Below are 12,991 nucleotides of genomic sequence, written 5' to 3'. Positions count from 1 at the left end.
ATAAGTTGTAGCAAATAATTTAGTTTTACTCACGTGTTTATCCTTATATTTATAGTCCTCACTTAGTCTAGAAATGTTCAGGTCATAAGTAGCGAGAACATACCCAGACAATAACAGGTAGAAGGCCAGAACAAGTCATTTACACATCACACAACGCTTTTTATTGGTCAGTTTAGAGTCACTAATTAACCGGGGTCTAAAAACTCAAATCTACGTTGACGTGGGAAGAGTGTCAAAATTTCACAGAGAGTCACCAGGATGAGATCTGACCCCAGTCTTCCAGAGTCGAGAGTCAGTAGCACTATCTTATGTATCAGTTTGGCACACCAAATTATCATCATCGGGTAAAGCATGCAAAGTCCTTGCTTTTTGCTGCATATTTTGCTCAAAAAATAAATTTACACATTAAACAAAACCTTCACCTTGAGCACATTACAAGCAATCACCTTCATCAAATTCAAGAATCAGAAGAACAACAGAAGAATCAATTTATTATTCATTCCTGAATAAGATGTAAGCAACCTGCCAGGTTTTTCCTTTGCCAGTTCTTTATTCCTTTTCATGATAGTGTAAAATCTTTTCACTGCAGTTCTGCTAACTTTATAAGAAATAGTCTTGTCTGAAGTATTTCAGTCCCAGCAGGATGATTTTTATAAAAAATTGATTATTTCAGTGATTTATCTCATGCATCAAAAAGTATTTATTTTTCATTCTTTCACTCACATTTTGTTGCATTGAGTCTCTTAAGTTCTTGTACTCCTGGTGCCATAAGGCAAATGTGTGGAAAGCTAATGTTGTAGGTCTCTCTCTCTGTTGTTTTGCAGGGGAACATCTGCGGATCTGTCCTCAGGGATACACATGTTGCACATCTGAAATGGAAGACAAACTAAGCCAACAAAGCAAATTGGAGTTTGAAAATCTTGTGGAAGAAACAAGTCACTCATTACGCACAACATTTGTATCCCGGCATAAAAAATTTGATGGTGAGTCCAGGGATTATTACTGAGATTTTTTATAAAGGCAAAAAATGATGGATAGCAGATGGGAGAAGTTATTTCTTTTTTATATTACTCCTTCGCTCAATAACAGAAAGATGGTATTTCATGAGAGTGCTTTATCAGCTTTAAGAGAATAAAATCGATACCTCTACCTAAGTAGATGCCCAAAAATGGTTAAGTGCAAAAATGGCCTGAATTGGCTGTGCAAATTTTATATTTTATTACTTTATTTAGGCTTCACGTATTATATATGTTTTTGAAAAACAAATTACTAAGCAGTACACTACTTTGATTGAATTTACCACCTTAAAATCTATTTCATCAGGTAGCACACTGTTAAATATTGCTGAAATACTAATTGCAACATATACTTAATACAATTATGATTTTAAAATGTGATGCATTTTTGATTGCTTGAAAAGACCTTCAAAATATCTTCAAAATACTGGAAGATGCCAATAAAAATATGATACTTTTAGAACATACAGCATACTGTGTAGAGGGTGCTGCTGCATTTATTCTGGCACTGGGAACTCCCAGGAATAAGAGGCCTCCTTTCAACAAATATTATTTCATTAAATACAAGAAATTTTAAAATGAGTTACTTGAAATATAAGTGAGGTGTGTCATTTTTTGTAGTATTGATGTGTACTAATTTTAATATTTTGCACTGTTTTAAGTAGTCATTTCTGATCAGTACTTTGCCTAAACTCTAGATTTTGTTATAAGGTAAATTTTTTTTACATCAGACGAGACTTTGTCAATAAGTCCTTGCACATTGTGAGTAGTCCAGTGTTTTTGTGACTTCATTTTGCATATATATATGAGTACTTTACATAACAAAACAAACCCAAGAAATTAAACAGTGTTCAGTAGAGCTGCCTAGATATAAATCATGTGATGTGCATAACCAATCAGTGATTGCAATGTCACAGTTCTTCAGAAAACATCTTGATTGAAATATGAGAGCACCTAGGGTTAGCTTTGTTCCTTCTGCTACAAGAAAGGTGACATAACAAGCAAGAGTGTTCACAAAGGAGACAAGATGAATAAGCAGGGGGAGTTGAGATACTTATGGTTTTTCAACATTTGAGATGTATACACGAGTTATTATTTGTTTTTATTAAATTGGGCAGGCCTTGAAAAAATACAGCCTGAACAGATCAAGGTAATGATACACAGAAAGAATGGTCTGGTTGTTTTTGTGCTAAGACAGGGGTTCACATGGACCACTAAATTCATCTTCTCTGATGGTTAACCAGGCAAAGAGGATCACACAAACATTCTGCTTGTCTGCCAGGTCTATGGGCTTTCCCTATTCTTCATATAGTCAATCTTGTGTTTGAGCCATGTTTTAATCCAGTTGTCTACAATTTAAGCTTGCTAAATGTACCAAAATATATTAAAATATGTTTTAGCCAGTGAGTATACTCTACATGTGATTATAATTTACACTGTACCATACAATCACAGTGACATGTAAAAAATAAAACAAATATTGGAATTTTCTACACAAAAGCATAACAATATCAGGAAAGAAGATGCAACTTGACACACCTCTTCTCATCTATTTTATTGCTGAATAGATTTATTAGGATCTGAGAGTGCATGGAATTAAAATAACAACTCTGATATTTTTGAGAGGGTGTTCTTTGGGAATCTGTAGCTTGAAAGATCATCCTTCAGTTTGCAGCTAAATGTCTCATAAATTAATCTAAAAGACAACATACAACTGCATAAGAGTGTGGGAACTGCCTCCTATGCCGTGACAAGATATTCATTCATTGAAAATGACAAGCCACAGTTAATTAGCAAAGGAGAGCTTGTAAAAGTAAGAGTTGATGTAGTAAAATGTGTGATATGTCACGTTGCAGCTTTACTGAAAAGCAAGACACCTCACAGAGTACTCAGTTCTAGAGCTTAGCAGTTATGTTAACTGTAGATGCATTTGAAAACTTCCAGAAATTAAATTTGAGAAGGGGGATTAATGAGCTGATTAGTTCAACTTTAACATAGCTATTATTTTAAAGATCATTTAACAAGATTAAAATAGTTATAAAGTTAAACAATTTCTAAAGGGAGCACTTTAGATTTTCCTAAAAATGCAACTTTCTACCTTAATATTTAGGTTTTATTTTGCAGTTAATTTCTTTCCTGGGCTAAACAATAAAAGAAATAAGTCTTTGTGGCTTTTCATTAAATGTGTTCTGAGGGATAATGAAAGTGCTTCAAGGTCACCAGACTGTTAAATTTAATGCTCTGACTATTTTATTATACAAATTGGCATAAGAAATGCATGCAGCTTTAAATATATCTGTTAGCCAGCTGAATGTCTCTATCTGTTTTAACCCTTTCAACATACAACATATAGTACATGTCTTGAAACTCAGAACACTCCTGTGGGCGCAGGGTAGGGGAGGATATAAATCATACAACCTTCTCTCATGTTAAATGTCTGAAATGCTTTTGGCATATTTTTCCTGCTGGGCAAAGCTTGTTGCTTTAATTCGACCTGCAAGTACTTACAGCCAAGGTTTTCTGCCTGTCTTTCCATTGTTCTGCTTGATCAATTGAAAAGTCACTCTCTATCATAATAATACGAGGGTAAATCAAAACATAAAGCTAATTTCAAAATTATGCAATAAATGCATTTCTTTGATTTCTTTGGCCAGAAGGAATGAAATAAGCTGAAATTCACTGTGCTTGGTGTGTTTGAACTACCCATAAGGAATTGTGAATACTGTTGTATGGTGACAGCTTCTATCCGTTATGGCTACTGTGTAATTTTCAAATTGCCTTTACTTTCTGATTTACCCTTGTATGGTATATAAAATGATGATGATGAAAAAGTCTTTCCTCTCTATTTATTTTAGACAGGAAATTCTTTTCTATTCATATTGCATATTATTAACATTGTTTTCCTAATATGAGTATGGAAAGCGATTGATCTTAGTTCACAGATTACACACTGCCGGTTTAGCTTTCCAGTGGACATGCTGCTTTTATGCAGCTCAACTGCTACAGAGTGGATTTTCTAGTGTGTTTGAGCTTTTGCTGCATTTATTAAGTTACTCAGCTAAAGTTTACACTCCAATTTCCACATATAGAGGAAAAGCAAAGTAAATTATGAAATTTTAGATTAGATTAGACAGGTAGAACTTTATTTGGCTTTTTAAAGAAGCTTTTTAAACAAATAAATACATGAATAGATAAATACATAAATATTTACATGCACACACTAAGGTCTGAACACATATCAGAATGACTGAAAAGGAAAAATAAATTAAAAAGAAACAAAAAAAACTTCTAATTTGGCCATCACTGTCACAGTGAAGCATTATGCAGACATATTGCTGTTGGTGTAAAGGAGTCCCAGTAGCGTTTCTCGACACACTTCTACTGAATAATTCATTGGCTGAGAATCCTCAATGTTAGTGTGTCAGAGAGGAGATGTGCAGCATTGTTCATAATGACACATTAAATTTTGTTTTAATTCCCTCCTTTGCTAGGACCTCCAGGGGGTCCAGAGTGTGTCCCACACCCAAGTCTGCCTCTATAATTAACATTTTGATTCGGTGGGCCTCTTTTAAAGTGACGTTACCAGCCCAGCACACCACTGTGTACAGAATTGCACAGGCCATCACAGAGTTGTAGAAGCTGGTGGTTAATGGTGATTGCCTTAACTTTCAAGACAAGAGGCTTTGGCCTAAGCTTGTTCCTCCTAGTTCCAGGTGCTAGTGGAATCAGGATCAGCAAATATGAAAATATCAGTGGAATACTGACATATATGGTGAAGCATTGGCAGTGCAAAAGCATGTATTATTGAATGACATACAGTACTGGTGCAGTGAAAAAAAGAAAACCAAAAATAGGAAAAATGGAGAGCAATCAAAGTTAACAAAAGAATTATATTGGTGTTGTATTTATGTTATTAAAGATTAATTGTACAGTCATTCTTTTAATGTGTAATTTTTGCCAAGTCAAATAGCATTATAGCCACATAAGTGTGGTTAACCAATGTTTGGCAGCACATAGTGCAAACATTTCTCACTTTAAAGAAAACTACAAAGAACCTAGCTTCGAAATGGAACGTATCAATCTCAATCCCTTAAGATCCTGCAGAGGGAGAGCTAAAGCTCTTACAGTGGGAATATAAATGTATGGAGTAACACAGAATGGCATGATAAATGATTGTTCCAAAGTATCCTCTGTACAGGATCGTAGCTGCCCTTAAATTGGGAAAGCTTAATCTTCACACAAAATGAGAAGACTTATAGTGAGAAAAGTCCACAGAGAAACAAGGACTACAACTGACGGGAGAAGTGCAGACTGAGTATTAGTGTGTGTGCTAGGGGATCAAGGGACTGTAATTCATGCCTTCCTATTGGGCTACACCCTCTTCAAACTTTTGTTGATTACGAGTCTCAGCAGTCATGCCACTGGGGAGTATAACCGTCCACCTTTGTGCAGAAAATAGTGAACTGTCTTCAATGGAGTAGCTAGAAATTGGGAATGCAGTGCATTCAAGAACAGCCAGAGGTTAGCCCTCCTGAGTGTTTACTCTCTTTTTGAAATCACTTCTGAAGTGATGATCTCCAATCCATCCATTAGTTTCCTGGAAAGTATGATTTTGTTGTGTGTTCACTCTGTTAACCTCACTGCATAATTAATTCAGTGGATTGGTACCACTTTGTTTTTGATCCTGGGCAACTTTTCTAGTAAATGTTTATGTAAATGCTTAAATGTGTGATTATTTTATACATTTTGCTATTAGATTGAAGGCTAATTGCAATGACTTTTGCAAAATAGAATAGCTAATGCGTATCAAGCTCAGTTATCAATACCACCATTCCCCTTTCAGCAATATACAAATCTTGTTAAATCTTCTTAAATTATTTTTAAAGATCTGAGCAATAATAATAGCGTGCTGGTGCCCCCAATTATTTTTTCAATCTCTAAATTATAAATGGCTTGCTATATAGCATCTCTTCCTTTTTTAAGGAACACATCACTGTAAGTCAGAAACGAGGAAAAATGCAGCGTGTGTTGCTCTGTGACATGGAAGCATCTAATTTTTTTTATATTAATTAATTAATATTAATTATTACAGGAATTATGATGCAAATGTGTAACAGCTTGTAAAGCCAGATGCATGATTGTGATTACTGGTTAAAGTTTTTCTTTCTTGGTCCCTTGTAGATTGTGATATTTTAAGAATCCACTATGCACTCAATTTGTATACCATTTAGAGGCTGTAATGGCAATGTGCACAGAAGCAGGATAGAACTTTTGAGGGAGGTGGGACTGGAGGATGGAACTTTGTTAAGGAACCAAAGTACCATGCGGGTCTCCATCCGACATGCTGAGTAGGCCTGGGTACTGTGAATGTGGAGCTGCACGTTGTTCCCAAGTTTCTTTGGACTATCTGGTTTTCTTTCAACTGTTCAGATATGTATATCTTAGGTTAACTAATGAATATGTTGATGATTAAGGTAAGGAAAAGCAATGAATGAAGCTACACCCACAATCAAATCATAACAGTATTTCAAATACCACATTGTATAGAAATGCAGGTAAAATATAATATTATGACAAACTGTTTTTAACGTAGGTGTGAATGAACATGTATGGTGTTGCTGTATTACTGCAGCTTTGCTCAGATATAAATTGCTTTAAAATTAAAAGTGAATACTTATGCATTCAATTCATTTGTGTTTTATATTTGTAATTAATTTACACCACTTTGCAGAGATCTGTTTTCACATTTGGCAATAAAGAGTTCTTTTCTGTTGATAATTGTCAAATTAAATCCCCTGTGATTCAAAGCTGTATAGCAATAAAACGTGAAAACTTCTAAAGAGGTGAATATTTTTATAGGAACCGTATACATATGAATTTCATCAACTGAACCCAGCTAACCTTCTGCACATCCATATGCGTAAAATTAACATGGTCACCATGTATGAACATGCTTTAATCATTCATTTTCCTATTAGAAAATTTACATTTGTCATTACATATGGAACCATTTAATAAGATGATTAATTCCTCTTTCCTATGGGAAACTGCCAATGTGCCAAAGAGATTTCACATACTGAATTTGACAAACATGTGCATGCAATTTGAAATCTTATGGTCAAGTATAAAAACACCTTGAACAATTACTTTACATGTGCTAAAAGACATCAAACTATGTCAAATGACACTGTTTCTGTGTTACAGCCAATTGATAAGTTTTTAGAAGTATGGCTTTCATGTTAATGATGTTTTATTTATTGGAACAAATTATCTTATGTACCATAGATCAATAGTAATAATAATAATAATAATAATAATAATAATGATAATAATAATAATAATTTATCCTCACGTCATAGGGCTGTAACTGAACAGGTGTGGCTAAAGATCTGTAACGCATCATCAAGGGCTTTAATGGGTAGACAGAATTGTGACTTTCAAGAATGAGAGCTCATTAACCCTATTATGACCTTGGAAGAAACTGTGTAACCAAAATCTGAATCCAGTTTAAACACTGAATCCTGAGTAAGCCCACCTGAGGAAAGAACAATACAGTGTAGTAAAAGTGTAGGCAAGAGGAGGCCGTCTGACTAATAAATGGCGCTCACAATTTGAACAGAACAAGGAAAGTGTTCTGAATGTCCTTGACCAACAGCACCACTTTTTTTGATTAAAAAGAACTCACAACTTTTGCTTTTCTTAAAAACATTCAGCATATCCATTCCTAAAGTACGTTTCCCAAAGAGTGCTCTGTTTTCATATTAGTCTGCACTAGACTAACTGTTAAAAATTAGAGCCAACTTTGTAATATACTTTATCTTGGAATACCCAGCTTACAGTGATTTCTGTACAAATATTTTACTTGAATTATTAGGAGAGGTGTACATACATCAAACTCTTCCTTAATCTCAAGAACACTGTTGTAGTTCTTTATTTAGTGACACAGCACAATATTTGATTTTAAAGGAAAAGGAATGCTGGCCATGGAGAACAATATGAAATTAGTCCTCAAGTTGTTAAATATATTTCACTAGTGTGCCATATTTTTTCAGAAAGCTCTAATAATGAAATGAGGCATACATGAAACTTAAAATGCAGAACAGGGAAACTACTGTTAGGAAAAAGTGAAACAGTATAGGGACAAGGCCATATGAAGGAGAGGAAAACCTGCAGCCACCCATGTTGATGTGGCAGCTACTATGCCAGTACAGGAAGGAGGGCAGTCCCATGGGACAATGCATCCCATATGGGAGCTGTATGCAGTTATGCTATTGAGAAAAAATGTTGGCAGCATCACCAGCTAGGCAGCACTGGCAGGTAAAAGTCGATGTTATCAGGAACAACTGACTCTTCTGCCTCTTTTCTGCCATTTAGCTTCGTACAACTCCACTGCAGATATTAGGGCCCGTGATTTTGGTGCAATACAACAAAATACTGCATCATCCCAACTCTGCCCTTGCTGTTACCAAGGTCTCTAATCTGGTCTCAGCGCCATAAAGCCAGATTGGACACACGATACTAAAATAGTTATAAAGGATGAAACCCCTCTCATTATTATTTAGCTCTGCAGATCGGCATTACCTAGAAATCCTGCAGGTTTTGTGTTTTTCTGGCATGGACTAAATTTAAGAGTTACGAATGAATGAGGGAGGTTAGTAGTTATTCATTTAGTTGGGAGCAGGTGATCATAGTCTCGAAGAAATTCTGAAGAAACATCTTCTTGAAAAGTAAATAAGTAAACTGATCAATATTCTGATCAATAGTTTCAAAAAACATTAGTGTGCATATGCACGATCATTATTACTGGTTGGAGTTTTCTTGTTTTCTTCCTTGTAGATTCTGATGTTTAAAGAGTCCATTTAGTGTATGTGCCCAATTCATGTTCTGTTTAGTGGGGTAAATGGAAATGCTGATGGAAATTTGTTAATTTTTTTTTTTTTTTGCGGAAGAAAGAGTGGGAGGTTGGGTAAGAGGCAGAACTTTGTTGAGAGCAGCCAGGAGCAAGACTGACAAATCAGTACTGTGCAGACCTCTATCCCACAGCAGAACTGGGCCTTGGCTGTGTAAGGGTGGAGTTGCACCATGTTCTTGAGGATTTTTCTCTGGTTTCTACAGTTTTCCTTTCCACAGTTCAAATATTTGCATCACCTCCAGGGTTTGTTTTTGCCTTATGCCTGATCATAAAACTGAATTAAGCAAAGAGCTGAATACCTTGGCCGAGACACCACCCAGTCAAGTTGTCTGATAATTTGCAACAATAAATTCAAAATTCTTGCACTGGATAATGCTATTACTTTACATTTCAAGCTTTTAATGCAAGAGACACGGGATTAAAATTCCACTTCTAAAAAATGTTCATCATATTTGATTAAAAGTTGTTTGAGTTGTCATCATTATTCTAAACTGAAGCCAGTAACCTGTTTGCAATTTGGCATATGAGTATACATTCATAATGCAGCAGACAGGCTTCTTAGTGTTAAAAATGTATAGCTGTCAATTTTGAAGTGCTACCAAAGTGTAGATGTCAGTTATAAAGTGTTACCAAAAACCAATCTGAAAAGAACTAAACTCAATGGAACCCACAGTTGTCAATGATTAAAATATTTGATGTTTTAAGGGCATCGTTTATTTATTCACTTGTTAGTGCTTTCACAGACATATACTGTATAACATTTTTAGAGCAAATTGAGCTCTGCCATGGAAATTAATAATTCAATGCATAATGGTTTTTTCCTCTGAAATATTTAGCCATCTGGTTATTTGCACAGATTTGTGTGTCTGTATTAATCCACTGCTGGTGATGAATCTGTCTTTCTGTGTGTTTTCGCAAGCTTTACTGTGCATTGTCCTTTAGGTATTTACACTTGTTCTTCAAGCACTACTTGTTGCTAAGCATTAGAGTGTGAAAAAGATGAGAACAGCAGAAAATGTGTGATTTTCTTGGAAAAAATCCCAAATTTTCAAGGTTTGAATATCATAAATGATACTTTGCATTCATTCATTTGTTTTCTTAACCCATTTATTCCAGTGGAAGGTTATGGGAAGCATGGGGTATTCAGCCTTTATAAGAGGTTTAGTCTTTCTGTTGTTTTTTAGATACTACTTTGTATATTGTGCTGTTTGTGCTGTTTGTTGTGTTTTTAGTTTTAGTCCATTTTGACTTTTGAGTTTTATTTATTTAGATTGTGTTGTCTCGGTATATTTGTAGGATTGTGGTAACTCTTTGCTGAATTGTGACCCTGAATGCCCATCATGTCTGACTCATCCTCTTAGTTAAAGGTGAACAGTTCATAGTGCTTAAATTATGAAGAAAATGCAACAAAGAAGGTGTTAAACAACAACTGTTTGATTCTCCTTTGTGTTGCACTGCACTTCCACTTCCACTCTTGTCTCACCAAGAACCCCCCTGCAAAAGTGCAAGGTGGCCCTTTTTATGTGACACTAGATAGAAGCAGCATGTACCATTGCTGGGTTAGATAATGTGAAGCTCTGGTCATTTTGTCTGCTAATTTGGGGGCAGCCTGTTCGGATGTTTCACTCGCTCTGAGCCAGCAGATGGCACTGGTGTGCAAACACTAACACAATGGAAAAAAGGAAACGACTGGGACCCTGAGGGTCAAAATGTTGGTTTCCAAAGTAATCTGTCTAGTCTGTATGGTCCGAGAGAGCAACTATGAAAAATTTGATCGAGATCGGTCAAAGGGTATAAGATTGTATAAGGAACATACAGACAGTCAGAGACGCAGACTTTCTGTTTTATATATATAGATTGTGTGGTAACACTTTACATTATCATGTTAATGTACCGTATATGACAGTTTTCTTTGGCTTCTACTCTGTTCTGTTATGTGGCGCCTCAAGTGGTGGAGCCACCCAACAATGAAATCTGGGAACCACGCCAGCCGTATTTATGGCACTCTGGCTGTTCATTTGTTTTGAATTTTGCTTTTCATTTTGATTTTTGCATATTTACTTTTAACCCCCTGCTTTTAAACTAAGGTACAGTCTGTAGTTTCTCATTTTTGGATTTGTTTGATACAAGTTTACCTGTTTGGCTTTTTTATGTGCCTGTTTTAATTTTTTGTGCTTACATTTTTCTTAATAAAAGTTTATTCAAGAAAGTTTTTTTTGTTGAGGCAGAGATTATTTTGTATTTTCCGCATTAGTCCTTTTGAACTTACTGACTTTAAATTTTAAAGTCTAGTTGCCTGCCTTTTGAATTTGCACTCAGGATACTGAAGTGGTGAGGCCTATTAGTTTGTTGCAGACATAGGGTGAAGCGCATGTCTGACTTGTGTTTTTTGAGATCTGCACACTTTTGACATTTTTTAATGTACAGCAAATTCAATATTTAACTACATATATAAAAAACCCATGCAGTTGTTGGCACTAAAGGCTATTAAGTAGCCTTATGCTCATCTGATAAAAAACATCCCTGAATCCAGTGACATGAATACTAATGGTCCTGTACTACTTGATAGAACAGGAAAGGGAGAAAGAGACTGTGCACTGTGAGTGAGATCTTTAAAGATACTCTCTGCCTTTTTAAGACTGTCTAGGTCCTGAACAGAAGGGATCTGTATCTAGTATCCAATATAAAACACATTATATATATAGTTCTCTGTCCATACATAAATGTAACAGGGCTGTTTTCACTTAGATGACAGCCCCTTCACATCACATTTACAAGAATGAGAATGCAAACTCAAATCCACATACCATCCAGAGTATGGTTTGAAATATGTCTTACCCAGATAAGCCAAAGCAGAACCAGCTTAAGTGACTAATTGGGCTCCCAACTGCAAGAGTATTGCTTCTTTGCAGTAAGATTGTTGTATTTGATACCTGCTACACTTTATTGTGAATTAGAACTATTAGAATATTAGAATATTGTGAAAATAGAATTGCCACTTGGCAACACTAATTGGTCACTTGGCGGTTCTTGAACACTAATTCATTTCCAGCTAAAGCCCCAATGTTTGTGTTGTTTTGGTCTTGAGATCCTGGTTTTCCTCCTATATTGCAAAGAGTAAATTTTACGTTCATTACTGATATAAGAGAGACATAAATTATGTTGATGTGGACATTTTAGCCAGGTTAACCCATTATCTTAAAAGAGAACCCATCACTGTCTATTAGGACTTAACCTATTAGATATTGGTTGGATTATACAGTATTTCTCAGTTTACCTATGAATTTCTCAAATTGAATGGAAGACTATTGGTGAGTTAAGGGAAACCCGGTCTCTCCTTCTAGGTCTTTATTGATATAATCTTTACCAGGAAAAGCACTGAAAAAACTGAGATGGAAGATATCAAACTATGTGATAAAATCAAACCATGTTAAAAACTATGTCGACACTGGACCTAGAATAAACTGTGGTTCTAAATTACACTGACCAGGAAAACAGCGACATTAAAATACATGTCTGAACAATTGAAATCTCGATGCTCTGTATACACACCTTTGTACTGTAGATTAAAAGAATATCTACCTCTCCTCCTCATTCAATTCAAAAGCTTGTTCTTATGTTAACAACCTTCCTCTCTGTGCACTGCTCTTTTTTTCTTTTTTTTATTTAACAATATTTTAGCAAAAAATGTGTGCATTTTGCCTGTTGTGAGCCTATGGCTATATGCCTTGATGTGTATATTATGTGGCACACGTAATGTGGGATTTTTTTCATGGATGTCTTTATATTAATTATTGTTGTCTACTGTTGGCTTTCATGAACACCCATTCTATCAGAAAGTTTGTTATTTGGGTTTTCCATGAAAATATGAGTTTAAATTTAATATTAGTTTATTAAATTAAAATTTTCTCAACCATCACTATAAACTACATGGGGTAAGCAACATATAAAAAATAAAATTATTGGGTGGAGTATTCCATTAAATTGGTCAAATGCAGCAAACCTGCAAAAAAAACTAAAGTATTTTGGTTGAATATTTATTCTCCTTCCTGGGTCACAAGTT

The 12,991-nt window shown here is 35.2% G+C and overlaps 1 protein-coding gene across 2 annotated transcripts in view; it reads left to right on the top strand.

Annotated features, from left to right (window-relative positions):
- LOC114650107 (glypican-6-like) overlaps positions 1-12,991 on the top strand; it is a 1,271,406-nt gene that overhangs the window by 276,224 nt on the left and 982,191 nt on the right. For both annotated transcript variants that reach the window (XM_051926780.1, XM_028799561.2), the window contains exon 2: positions 825-983. In XM_051926780.1, coding sequence (XP_051782740.1) covers positions 825-983 — 159 coding nt within the window. The remainder of the gene's footprint in view (positions 1-824; positions 984-12,991) is intronic.

This window comes from Erpetoichthys calabaricus, chromosome 4 (assembly GCF_900747795.2).
Source record: "Erpetoichthys calabaricus chromosome 4, fErpCal1.3, whole genome shotgun sequence".
NCBI lineage: Eukaryota > Metazoa > Chordata > Cladistia > Polypteriformes > Polypteridae > Erpetoichthys > Erpetoichthys calabaricus.
This window is presented reverse-complemented; position numbering and strand designations above follow the sequence as displayed.